Here is a 14,169-nt window from a genome sequence, read left to right as displayed (position 1 = left end):
CTAATAATATTAACCACAGTTTGTCTTATCTTTAGTCACAATTCACAAAATAATATGTTGACCAAGACGTTGCACAATCCCCCAGGATTTGTGAGACTTGGCCCTATTTCAAACAAATTGCGAATTGCACAATGGTACTTGGTGGCAAATAATTGTCTAGCTGACTAATGTCAGCTGCTGGGCCTTGCATACCTTCTGTGTCCTCTATCTACCAAGGGAAACTGGAAATATGGAAAGCGCTGATCATGCTCATTGGCCAGTTTCTGTAATGCACTATGTTATCTACCACTGATCCAACCACTCCTCAAGGATCTACCAGTAATAAATGTGTTTTCTGTAGTCTTATCAGGTTCTTATTCAGAATCAATGAAACCTACTGATTGAATGCTCCTCATTGCTTTGTGGCTTTGGATCCATCTTTTTGTTAAGCTTCAATTTTGCCTGGGTTCACCTTTTAACCTCAAAAGATAGTCTATGTTTAGTGATGTGTTTACAAAACTGGGAGTTATGGATTCCAGAAGAATATGTATGATCAAAAGGGATCAGGGTCTAGAAATGTTGGCTAACATATTGGTATTATAGTCTTTATTTGATCCATTATTAAGGTACCTGGTTAACCTTTTTTGCTGCCTTTCTGTGTTTATAATTAATATCTAAAGAAGGGTACACCAAGGAAATAAGAGACAGCCGCCGATGAGCGGGGGCACAACTATCGCTTACCAAGTGTGCCAACCTCCGCTGGAAGGCAAGAAATCTGGAAAGCACACAGTGTAGGGGTAGTCCAGGATTTTTCAATGTTATTGTTTTGTGTGTCTTATATGTTGTTAGTCCTTTTTAATAACAGTTAATTAAAAGTTACATTTTAATTTGGCGTCTAGTTATGGATTCCAATCCAACCATAAGTTTAAAGTTTTTTCCTTCACCCATGGCAAGGACCACTGAGAGAGGAAGTCCTGCAACACAGCTGGACAGTAAGCCTAGAGCAAGCAAAAACAAAACAGCCACTTCCTCCAACAGTGGTTTCGTGTACTTTGGACAGAGTAGTTTGGAACATGCAGCTTGGCAGCCATTTAGATGGAACATATCAGTAGACTCTGTGGCCTCAAGCATGGATTGCAGTGAATATGTAATTTGGGTTGAACTGTGGGACAAAACTCTATTAGGAGTAGTCCAGTAGTCTGGGTATCCCTCCTCTTACTTGATCTGCTGCCTCATGCATAAGAGTTGCCAAGGTTTGGCACAAAAGTCTGCAGGCGCTTTATGTAACTGCAGACTTGTGAGTCCTCACAGTATGCATGGTGCGCAATCAGGATTCTCAGGTGAAGGCGGCAAGATATGATATGCATATTTCTGTCCACATTTCAACTACACATGTCTGGCCTCACTCAATTCACTAGCATTGGGCGAGCCCGTCCATGTCTATTTGGAATGTGGCTGGGAATGCGCATGTTGCACACTTGTGGTCACATGATGGCCTGCTGCCAGCATCGGAGAATCTTGACAAGCGCGCACTTGTGTTTTTTCCTTTTTCTACTGCTTTCTCACTAACTGAGACATTCAGCGTCTCCCACTCACACACCACCTCCTCACCTCGTCCCCTATCTGTCGGAGTCCCGCAAGGTTCAGTCCTAGGGCTCCTGCTCTTCTCCATTTACACCTTCGGCCTGGGACACCTCATAGAATCTCACAGCTTTCAGTATCATCTCTATGCTGATGACACAGATCTACCTCCCTGGACCAGATATCACCTCCCTATTAACCAGAATCCCACAATGTATGTCCGCTATTTCATCCTTCTTCTCCACAAGATTTCTAAAACTTAATATGGACAAAGCACAATTCATCATCTTTCCCCCATCTCACTTGACACCCCAACAGACCTATCCATTAAAGAAAATGGCTGCCCACTCTCCCCAGTTCCACAAGCTCGCTGCCTTGGTGTAATCCTTGACACTGATCTATCCTTCAAACCACATATCCAAGCCCTTTCCACTTCCTGCCAACTTCAACTCAAAAATATTTACCGGATCCGTACATTCCTCGACCAAGAATCTGCAAAAACCCTAGTCCATGCCCTCATCATCTCCCGCCTTGACTACTGCAACCTCCTGCTCTGTGGCCTCCCCTCTAACACTCTTGCACACCTCCAATCTATTCTAAACTCTGCTGCCCGACTAATCCACCTGTCTCTCCGCTATTCCCCAGCCTCTCCCCTCTGTCAATCCCTTCACTGGCTCCCCATTACCCAAAGACTCCAGTTCAAAGCTCTAACCATTGCATTCAAAGCCATCCACAACCTGTCTCCTCCATACATCTATGACCTCGTCTCCTGCTACTTACCTGCGCGCAACCTCCGATCCTCACAAGATCTTCTTCTATACTCCCCTCTTATCTCCTCTTCCCACAATCGTATCCAAGATTTCTCCCGCGCATCCCCCATACTCTGGAACTCTCTACCCCAACACGTTAGACTCTCGCCTACCATGGAAATCTTCAAAAAGAGCCTGAAGACTCACCTCTTCCGACAAGCCTACAACCTGCAATAACCACCGATCGACCAAACCGCTGCACGACCAGCTCTACCCTCACCCACTGTAACCTCACCCATCCCTTGTAGATTGTGAGCCCTCGCGGGCAGGGTCCTCTCTCCACCTGTACCAGTTGTGACTTGCATAAGATTATTGTACTTGTTTTTTATTATATATACCCCTCCTTACATGTAAAGTGCCATGGAATAAATGGCGCTATGATAATACATAATAATAATAATAATAATAATAATAATAATAACTGAGTAGCTTGCTGTTGGTAGGCAAGGAATAGCCTGCTGGGTAGGAGCCAATTTTTTCAGGTGTTTTATTAGTGTCGGCCATCAGGTGGCAGCCAACTTCACCCATAGTTTCTATTTCTCCCAATGAAGGCTTTAATATATAGTAATTTTATGGCGAGTTACAAAACTCTTTTTTTTTAATCATCCATAAGCTGTCTTAACTTTTTTTTTTATCCATCTCTAAAAATGGGTCAGTGAAAAATAGAAACACGAAAGGAACACTGAAGTAGAAAAGGGATGTCTTCTGTGATTCATCCATTTTATGATCGATCCCTATAGGCTTTAATAACTGAGGCGGAGATGAAAAAGGAAATGCTATGAGTCTCATGGACTAGACTCGCTGATCAAACTGGTGTGTATATGAATCAATAAAAAACAATGGGTCCTTGTTATCTCCGGGAAGAAAAAACAAACTGCTCACGGACAAGCACAACAGATGTGTCACTGTAGTCTTAAGGTACCGTCACACTCAGCGACGCTGCAGCGATATAGACAACGAGCCGATCGCTGGAGCGTCGCTGTTTAGGTCGCTGTAGAGACGACAAACACAGCAACTCCAGAACGATGCAGGAGCGATCCAGTGACGTAACGGCGACTCACTTATCGTTGTAGCTGGTTGTTAGCTCCATGTAAAACGTTGCTGGCATCGTTGCTTTTGATGTCAAACATGACGATACACGCTGACCTGACGACGAAATAAAGTTCTGGACTTCTAGCTCCTTCCAGCGATGGCACAGCGGGATCCAGATCGCTGCTGCGTGTCAAACACAACGAGATCGCTATCCAGGACGCTGCAACTTCACGGATCGTTCTCGTTGCAAAGTTGCTGAGTGTGACGGTACCTTTAGGCTATACTCTTAGTTAGAGTTGTAAGATATACATAGTCTGGTAAAACCAACAAATTTCCTTTCAATGCTCTAAGTTGGAGTGGCAATCTGGCCATGTATGTAAATAGATAAAAAAAACAGTGGTGCCCTTAGTCCACATGCACACATTCTGTATTAAGTCTGTATTTTACATCAGTATTTATAAGCGAAAACCAGGAGTGGAACAATCAGAGGATAATTATAATAGAAACACGTCACCTCTTCTGTATTTTTCCAACACTCCTGATTTTGGCTTACAAATACTGAGGGAAAAACTCACCAAATACTCAACGTAGTGGCATTACTTTTTGTTTTAGTTTTCCAAGGACATAGCCATATGATGGTTGGTTTTTATTCATTTGTAGGACGAGTTGTGGTTCTGAATGACACCTTTATCTTTACCATGTAATGTACTAAAAGACAAGGGAAAAAATCCAAGTGTGGTAAAGTGGTGAAAAAAATATGCAATTCTTCCATCAATTTGGGATTCTGTTTTTATGGCCTTTGTTATTGGCGAAAATGACCTGTCAGTATGACTCTTCGGGTCAGTAGCAAATTTGGGGTACAGGTTCTTCTCACAAAATTAGAATATCATCAAAAAGTTAATTTATTTCAGTTCTTCAATGCAAAATGTGAAACTCATATATTATATAGTCATTACAAACAGAGTGATCTATTTCAAGTGTTTATTTCTGTTAATGTTGATGATTATGGCTTACAGCCAGTGAAAACCCAAAAGTCATTATCTCAGTGAATTAAAAAAATTAACAATAAAACACCTGCACAGGCTTCCTTAGCGTTTAAAAAGGTCCCTTAGTCTGTTTCTGTAGACTCCACAATCATGGGGAAGACTGCTGAGCTGACTTGACAGATGTCCAGAAGGCAGTCATTGACACACACACACAAATCAAGGTCCCAGAGTCTGTAGGAAGAGTGGAGAGGCACACAATCCAAGCTGCTTGATGTGTAGTGTGAAGTTTCCACAATCAGAGATGGTTTGGGGAGCCATGTCATCTGCTGGTGTAGATCCACTGTATTTTATCAAGATCACAGTCAGTGCAGCCGTTTACCAGGAAATTTTAGAGCACTTCATGATTCCCTCTGCCGACAACTTTTTTGGAGATGGAAATTTCATTCTCCAGCAGGACTTGGCATCTATCAGCACTGCCAAAAGTACCAATACTTGGTTTAAAAACAACAGTATCACTGTGCTCAATTGGCCAGCAAATTCGTCTGACCTTAACTCCATAGAGAGTCTATGGGGTATTGTGAAGAGGAAGATGAGGGACACCAGAACCAACAATGTAGACGAGCTGAAGGCTGCTATCAAAGCAATCTGGGCTTCCATAACACCTCAGCAGAACATATATTTCAGTAGGTCAACATTTCAGATTTTAAAATCATTTTTCAAGCTGAAGTTATAAAGTATTCTAATTTAATGAGATGATGACTTTTGGCTTTTCATTGGCTGTAAGCCATAATCATCAACATTAACAGAAATAAACACTTGAAATAGATCACTCTGTTTGTAATGACTATATAATATATGAGTTTCACTTTTTGTATTGAAGAACTGAAATAAATTAACAAATTTGATGATATTCTAATTTTGTGAGAAACATCTGTATATAAAGTGATAAAATGATTTCTCAGCAACAAGTCTATAGCCTGTATACCCATAATAATAGTTTAGATAGTTCAAATGTGGTGACCGATTTTCCTTTCATGACCAGACCAAATTTTTGAAATCTGACCTGTGTCACTTTATGTGGTAATTACTCCATAACGCTTCAACGGATCCCACTGATTCTGAGATTTTATTTTTTTTTCGTGACATACTGTACTTCATGATAGTTTTACATTTTGGTTGCTATGATTTGCGTTTATTTGTGAAAATATTGAAAATTTGACCAAAATTTTTAAAATGTAGCAAATTTCAAACCTTTAATTTTTTATGCCCTTAAATCAGATACCATAGTTATAACACTCAAGAAAAATAATAAAACATTTCCCACATGTCTACTTTAGATCAGCACAATTTTTGAAACCTATTTTTTTTCTTCTAGGAAGTGAGAATCGTTAAAATTTGACCAGCAATTTTTCAGTTTTTCTTCAATTTACGAAACCATTTGTTTTTGTGATCACATCACATTTGAAGTGACTTTGGGGGTTCTACATGGCAGAAAATACACAAAAGTAACAGCATTCTAAAAACGGCTCCCCTCAAAGTCCTCAAAACCATATTCAAGAAGTTTATTAACTCTTCAAGTTTTTCACAGGAATTAATGTAATGTGGAAGTAAAATAAATGATCATTTTACTTTTTTTTGCAAAAACGTTGCTTTACTGCCCAATTTTTATGTTTGCAAGAATAACAGGAGAAAATGGACCCCAAAATTTGTTGGGCAATTTCTTCTGAGTACGCCGATACACTATATGTGAGGGAAAACTCTTATTTGAGTGCAGGGCTTGGAAGGGAAGGAGCACTGTTTTGACTTTTTTAATTAAAAAATGGATGAAATCGAGAGTGGACGCCATGTGGCGTTTGGAGAGCCCCTAATGTGCCTAAACAGTGGAAACCCCCTACAACTGACCCCATTTTGGAAACCACACCCCTCAAGGATTTTATCCAGGGGTATAGTTAGGATTTTTAAACCAAAGGTACTGCACAGAAAATGATGACATTAAGTCATCCAATTGAATATGTCATCATTGGTATTGAGCACAAGCGTTCGCTATTCGATTTTGCATTGAGTGCTCAGGTATGCACAAAGTATCGCGACACCGATGCAAACTTGAGTAGCAAGAACTGGCACTCAAATCTAATCTTCATATTGTCATGATTTCTTTTTTTTTTTATATACTTTTGAAAAAAAAAAAACCTAATGCTAACCATAGCCTAACTCAAAACCTAATCCTATCCTAACCCCAACCCTAACCCTAATGGCACAGCATAAAAAATAATAATAATAATAATAATAAAAAAAAAATAATAATAATCTGGCTAAGATGATGACATAGGACGGGTGGGGATGACCTACTAATTATTGGCTTTTGATCGCTGTAATAAATTCTATCACAGTGATCAAAATTAACCAATAGGAAAATTCCCTGTTGTTGACGCGTGCCGTCTCGCAGATCTCGGTGGGCGTACTGCGCTTGCGCCTACCATTTTTTTTTTTTTTCAGGAAGAGTTGGTGAAGGGCCAGGGATGGAGCTATGGGGGTGGGCCTTTGGGACCTTATTTCTCTTTCCTCTGACATGTATATCATGTCAGAAGAGAGAGAAATCTTTTTAATAGCTGGCACACTTTTTTCTTCTTTACGTGATCGGGGACCAGAAAAACATTCCCTGATCGGGTTCCCCAGGGTCCAATGTTGGGGGGGGAAGGGCGGGACATTATAGTCTTATTCCCAATCGCCGTTTTAAATCGGCAGTGAGGAAATAAAGCCCTTTAACGGCCACCGTTTTTAGGTGTGTCTGCGATCGTTAAGGGGAGTCTGTCACCACATTTGACCTATCTAAATTATTAATATGGGCATACAGGTTACTTACTGTTTAAAAAGTCCTACTTGTATGCCTCATATCAGATGCCTTGTTGTGGGTTGCTTTCCCAGTATGCTTTGGGTCATTGTCCATCTGTACTGTGAAGCACCGTCCAGTCGACCTTGCTGCATTTGGTTGAATCTGGGCAGAAAGTATCGCCCTGTACACATCAGAATTCTTCCGGCTGCTTCTGTCTTCAGTCACATCATCAATAAATACTAGTGACCTAGGGCCATTGGTAGCCATACATGCCCAAGCCATCACACTGTTTCCACCATGTTTTACAGAGGATGTGATGTGCTTTGGATCATGAGCCGTTCCATGCCTTCTCCATACTTTCTTCTTCACATCATTCTGGTACAGGTTGATTTTAGTTTCATATGTCCAAAGAATGCTAATCCAGAACTGGGCTGCCTTCATTGGATGTTTTTGGCAAAGTCTATTCTGGCCTATTTTTAAGGGCTCATTCCCATCACCATAAAAAAAAAAAAAAAGTCCGATATTCCTGAAAAGTTGGACGAGTGTTATGTAAGTGGCATGTGAATTTGAAGCGAGTACAATTTTTATCACCTGGCATCCGATTGAAATCCGTCTCACAAGCGAATGCAATGCGATTGTAACATTAGCTATTTCATCAGGGAATTCTCTGTCATTTTTAAGATGGTTTCCCAAAGAAATATTCTTCAAAACATATCTGCATATAAATATGTGAGTGAGCTATATAATCAGTGGTTTGCGTGTGTAGCTTACTGTACATGTAGTTTGGTAATGAATAAATACATTTCTAAAAAAAATGGCTTGGGATACCCCTGACATTTTCATAACCAGCAGAGGGAAAGTGGACAGCTGGGATCAGATGTTTATAGCCAGAGAAGGGAGTAATACCCATGGAGCTTCCCAGGTTATTAATATCAGCTCACTGCTATATACTTAGCCTTTATTAGTTATTAAAATGATGAACCCCGAAACAAAAAATGATGATCTTTTTCTCTTCCATTTTATTGTCTTAATTGATGATAGATTAGTGAGGGGATAGCGCATTAAAAAGCTTTTCAGCTAGAAGGGGCTTGTCCAATTTCTTTTGGTCCCTTTTAAAAAGAGGCCGCTACATATAGAGCTGTAATTCCTAATCCCTTAGGCTAGGTTCACATTGCAGCCCGCGTCCCAGGGTCCATCACTCAATGACGGCACATCGCTAGCGCACGCCCATTGTGGGCGTGCGCTAGCGATGCGTCCGACATTGGACTAAATGGCGGCGTTAACGGACTACGTTACACCGCGCTATGCCGCGGTGTAACGTAGTCCGTCTAACGGATGCCAAAAACGTAATGTGAACCTGGCCTTACTCCAATTAGGATGTGAATGCCTTCAAATTAAAGCTGAGAGTCTGCACTTTAAACATATACTGTTTATTTAACTGTATATATACATGTATATATATTTATATTGCATATGTTTTGTTAAACCGCTAAAATGTCAAAACATATCACTGTTCAATTATTTCTGGACCTAATTGTATTTGTTCAGATTCCCTTATAAATGCTCTGTAATACACTAAAGGAGAAAATGAGAGTTGTGTTTTCATTTGCTCTAGGCTTCCTTTCCTTTTGAAAAGTCTGGTGGAACTAGTTCAGTCAGTAATACTCCTAATTTAAGTTGTGGGTTTTGTAAAATTAAATAACCGGTAAGTAATTATCCTTTCTGACTTTTTTTTTTTGTAGATCCAATGTCTGCACAATTGGAACAGTTCTACCAGTGTGGAGCAATACGCAAGTCTTCCTAGATGGAGACGGGTAAGGGCACCGCCAGAATGATGATTTAGTTTGGTAACTATTTGGCTTTAGATAATTAGCCTTCTTCTTTGTCTCCCTAGTGGGTTCAGTGTTACCTGCGGGATGGACATCAGGGCGTTCAAACCTATATCTGTCCAAACAATGTGGTGAGTTTTATAATAAAGGCAACCATTGACTTGGGTGTGTAATACTGTGTTATGTAATTCGTTGGTTGCATGTCATTGTAGGGCACTCCTGCAAATGCTCCACAAAGCCTGTGAGGCTTCGGAAGCAAACAACTATATTCCGGGTGGGGCCAGTCTATGTCCTGGGTTGGAGTATTACCTAGATCATCACCGTTCACCCCAGGGATGTATTAATGCATGGACAGCCACGTCAGACATTACATCTACACGGAGGGATCCCACCACCCCTGAGAGGTGAGAGATGAAGAGATGTGGACTGATAACTATAAGCATTCAATGTAATAAAATGCAAGCTTGAAAAATAGAATATAGAGCTTAGATCTTGGTAGATCTCTATGTGCAATATTTGGGGAGAAGCACGTTTTTTCCGTTAGTGAGGGATGAAATAAATGTTTAACTTCCCGTCTATATAAAGGAGGAATGAAAGGGGTAGCTTCACATAACAGCAGGAAGTTAAAAATTAAAGAAATGGCTTCCCCTGTAAAGTCTTCAACTGACCCTAGGTTGTGACACAGTAGTTTTTCCCTTTTAGGCAAAGTTCACATCGGGCGTTTTTGCAGCAATTTTTTTTCTGCAGCAAAACCTGATTTCTTAGCAGGAAAGCTAAAAGCGGCGACAAAAACACATGTTTTCTTGCGTTGTTTTGTTACCTTTTTTTTCATTCATTTTTGGGCTAACTTGTGTCTCTTTGTGCATGCTACTAAAGTTGAGTGCCCCCAGAGAAAAAAAACAACTACTTACTGTAGAACCATACCTCTAGATCACGATTGTTTATAGCCTAAGAAGGGGGTGATACCCATGGAGCTTCCTAGGCTATTAATATCAGCTCACAGCTGTATACGTAGCCTTTACTGGGCCACCCCAAAAAATGATGTAGAGCCCCACTATAATTAGTAACCAGCAAAGTCTATGCAGACAGCTGTGGGCTGATATCAATACCCTAGGATGGGGCCATGGATATCCCCCCCCCCCTCTTTCCCTTGGCTAAGAATATCAGCACTCAGCCGCCCCAGAAAAGGTACATCTATAAGATGTGCAAATTCTGGCTCTTGGCCCTGCTCTTTACACTTGCTCTGATGAGATGACAAGTTGGGTGATAGATGAGGGGAGGTGGGTGGGTGATGTCACCTTTTTGTTGTCAGGTGACATCAAGCCCAGAGGTTAGTAATGTGGAGGCGTTTATAAGATGCCCCCGTTACTAACCCCATAGTCAAATTGTATAAATACACAAACACCCAGAATAAAGTCATTTAATTGAAAGAGTGACACAGACTCATTTAATAAATCTTAATTATACCATACTCACAGCATTGCCCAGCCCATTACAGTTATGCCATTGTCCCCTGCAAGAGAATTAATATAAAAAAAACCAATATCCCTCACCTCTCCATTGTTCTGTCCCATGTCTTAATCCATGTCTGGGGGATAGCAGGTTTCAGCCTAAATGGTGCCAAGATGCGACCGTTCAGGCTGAGAACCACTGGTGAGTGAGCTGCATTCCCAGCCAGGCTGAATTGTAGTGACCTCAGAGAGGTCACCATGCACCATGGTGCATCATGAGAAAGTGGTGAGTTCACCACAGTTCAGATTCACCGCAGTAAAATTTTCCCGTTGAACTGCGATGAACTCTCCTCTGTACCGTTAGACCAGTGCTCTGACTTTGCCTTGGTGCTAGAGGGGATCTCACCGAGGTCACCGTAGTTCAGCCCGGCTGTGAACACAGCCTCAATGACCTGCGGTAACCTTGATGACCTCAACACTAGTCACTGAGGCTGCCCTCTCAGCAGCTCATTCACTGATGGTTCTCAGCCTGGACGGTCGCATCTTGGCATTGTCCAGGTTAAATCCCTGACATGGATTACGCCGTGGAACAAAACGACGGACAGATGAGGGATATTGTTGCTTTTTATTTTTGTTTTATTACAGGAGACGAGTGATTCAGTGGAATCAGATGTTAGGTGAGTATAACCGTGTTTGTTATTTTTAAATAAAAAAGTAAAAGTATGTTTTGTTTTATTTCAAATAAGACTTTATACTTGTTTTGTCTTTATTTACCATATAAATATAGGATTAGTAATGGATAGATGCCGCTCTATTATAATGGATGGATGCCTCTCTATTAGTAATCTATGGGTTTGATGTCACCTGACAATGCAAAAATGTGAAATCAACCACACAAATATGAACCCCACTTACCACCACTACAGGGCAAATAGGAAGAGCCGGGCAAAGCCCCAGAATTGGCGTATCTAATAGATGCGCCTTTTCTGGGTGGCTGCAGGGTTCAATTTTTAGGCTGGGGATAATATCCATAGCCCCTGACCAGCCTGAGATTTCCAGCCCCAGCTGTCTGCTTTAGCAAGGCTGGCTGTCCTTTTTTAAAATTAATTATGTATTGAAATTATTATAAATATTATGTGGGGACCACTCTATTCTTGATAATCAGCCTTGCTGAATATGACAGCTGAGGGTTGCAGCCTCCAGCTGTGAGTTTTGCCTGGCTGTTTATCAAAACAGCTGTGAGGTTTGCATGGCTGGTTATAAAAAATACAGGGGAACCTACGCAGGTTTTTTAAAAATTATTTCCAGGTTGTCCCTCATGACAGCACCACAGGAGGTTGCTCTTCATATCCTTGATAGGGACAGGAACACAAAAGAGGTTAAATAGCCCCTCCCCACCTCCACCCCTCAGTGTTTTTCCTGTCCCTATCAGGGACAGACGCAGGAGAGAGTTCTCCAGAAGATTGGATGTTTCTTTTTACCTGATTCGAGGTCAGGTCTCGGTAGAGCAGGAGCTCCTGAGTGCGGTCCCATCCTCCTGGAGGGGGCTCTGGCCGCGAGAGTCTGGCGACTCCTGAAGTCGCAGGATACCGAGGGAGGTCCCTCCGCTACGTGGTAGAGCTGTGCGCTCCCATGGGCTGCCCCATCCCCTCACAAAAGGGGCGCTGGGGCAATAGCTGTGGCGGCGGTGTCCGGCGCTCCCTCAGGCTCCACGTGCGGCCGGTGCTGACGTCGCTCCTCTGACTTCCGGTCCGGCGCTCCAGTCGGAGGTGACGACTTCCGGGGGGCGTGGCCGGATTCCGGGGGTCGGCGGCGCCGATCGTTTCCGGGTGCGCCTGGGAGCTGCAAGGGGAAATCAAAGCCGGAACAATGTCTGGCGCCGGAATCTAGGTCCCAGGCTGGTCAGCGTGCGTTCCAGATGACGCATGCGCAGTACAGCTGGGAACCTGAAATCACCGTGGAGGCCAGCAGCTGAGCTCGGAAGGAGGACGAATCAGATGTCTTGAAGCTGGGTAAGATTGACTACTTAATGACTGACATCTGACAGCACACTTGACCCAGTAACATGGAAGGTGCTACTCGCCCAGACGTCCAATCCTTAGAGCCGCACACGGACCATGTGAGTAGTACGTGGTATGGGATGCATTACAAAACGTTAGTTCCGTACCTACAGGGATCTCCTTTACATTTTCAGGATAAGGACATTCCCGAGAGGTCAACTACTAAAAAAAGAACGATTAGATGCCCATTGTGCACCACCAAACTCTGTGTCTACAATGGTGCCACCCCAGTCTCCGCGGCCTAAAAGGCCTAGATGGGATATGGATGTGAGTTCCGAGGAAGGAGAGGTCTCAGGTTATTCCGATCCAGGCTCGGATGAAGAGGATAATACATTAACTGTGCATCCAGAAGAACGGAAGAAATACTTGTTCTCATCCGAAAATACGGATATACTGCTAAAAGCAGTAAGAAGCACTATGAAAATAGAAGACTCGTTTGAGCCTCTATCGGTTCAAGACGAGATGTTTGGGGGCCTGAGAACTCGCAGGAATAGAGTTTTTCCAGTCAACAATCACATAACTGCAATGATAATGGAAGAGTGGGAAGACGTGGGAAAAAAATTAGTAGTCCCGAGAGACTTCAAATACCGTCTTCCCTTTGACCCAGAAGAAACTAAGGTCTGGGAATCGGTTCCAAAGATCGACATTCCCGTGGCCAAAGTCACAAGGAAAACGGCTATTCCCTTTGAGGACTCGTCAGGGTTAAAAGACCCAATGGATAAGAGGTCAGAAGATCTTCTTAAGAAAGCCTGGGAATAGTCAGCCGCCATTATGAAGACGAATATAGCGGCTACCTCTGTAGCAAGGTCCATGAGTCTTTGGGTGGACGAGCTGGAGAGTCATATTAAAAACAGAACTCCAAGAGAAGAAATCCTTAAATCCTTTTCAGTTTTAAAGATGGCGACTGATTTCATGGCAGATGCTTCAGCGGAATCCGTACGTTTTGCTGCCCGGAATAATGCGCTGTCAAACGCAGCAAGAAGGGCCTTATGGCTGAGATCGTGGACAGGGGATACCCAATCCAAGAACAAGCGGTGTTCGATTCCATTCTCAGGATCTCACGTCTTTGGTCCAGTCCTTGACGAGCTACTCGAAAAAGCGTCTGATAAGAAAAAAGGCTTCCCTGAGGAGAAGCCAAAGAAACCACAATTCTTCTGAAAAACTCGCTCCCACCCAAGGCAGGACTACAGAGGCAAAGGGAAGTCCGGTAGGTGGAGCTACCCTAAAGGGGGCAGAGGAAGAGGTTCCTTTCGAGACCAATCAACAGGACCCAGCAAACAATGACGCCAACAATATAGGAGGGAGACTACAATACTTCCAAGAAGGATGGCAGAACATAACTCAGAATCAGTGGATTCTACAGACAGTTGCACAGGGTTACAAGATAGAGTTTACTCATCTACCCCCCAAGAGATTCTGCTTAACACAGACGGAGTCATCAGCAGTACATCAAAGGCTGATAACAGATATACGGGAACTCTTAGAATTAAACGTCATAATACCGGTACCCCATCATCAACATTTTCAGGGGCATTACTCCAGTCTGTTCTCCATAAAAAAAAAAAAAAAACGGAGATTACCGGACAATAATAAACTTAAAACCATTAAA

The 14,169-nt window shown here is 42.5% G+C and overlaps 1 protein-coding gene across 2 annotated transcripts in view; it reads left to right on the top strand.

Annotated features, from left to right (window-relative positions):
- SSH3 (slingshot protein phosphatase 3) overlaps window positions 1-14,169 on the top strand; it is a 166,277-nt gene that overhangs the window by 78,721 nt on the left and 73,387 nt on the right. For both annotated transcript variants that reach the window (XM_069752923.1, XM_069752922.1), the window contains 3 exons: window positions 8,963-9,034; window positions 9,115-9,180; window positions 9,262-9,453. In XM_069752923.1, coding sequence (XP_069609024.1) covers window positions 8,963-9,034; window positions 9,115-9,180; window positions 9,262-9,453 — 330 coding nt within the window. The remainder of the gene's footprint in view (window positions 1-8,962; window positions 9,035-9,114; window positions 9,181-9,261; window positions 9,454-14,169) is intronic.

This window comes from Ranitomeya imitator, chromosome 2 (genome assembly GCF_032444005.1).
Source record: "Ranitomeya imitator isolate aRanImi1 chromosome 2, aRanImi1.pri, whole genome shotgun sequence".
Lineage (NCBI taxonomy): Eukaryota > Metazoa > Chordata > Amphibia > Anura > Dendrobatidae > Ranitomeya > Ranitomeya imitator.
Note: the sequence above shows the minus strand (reverse complement) of the source record. Positions and strands in the feature narration are given on the sequence as shown.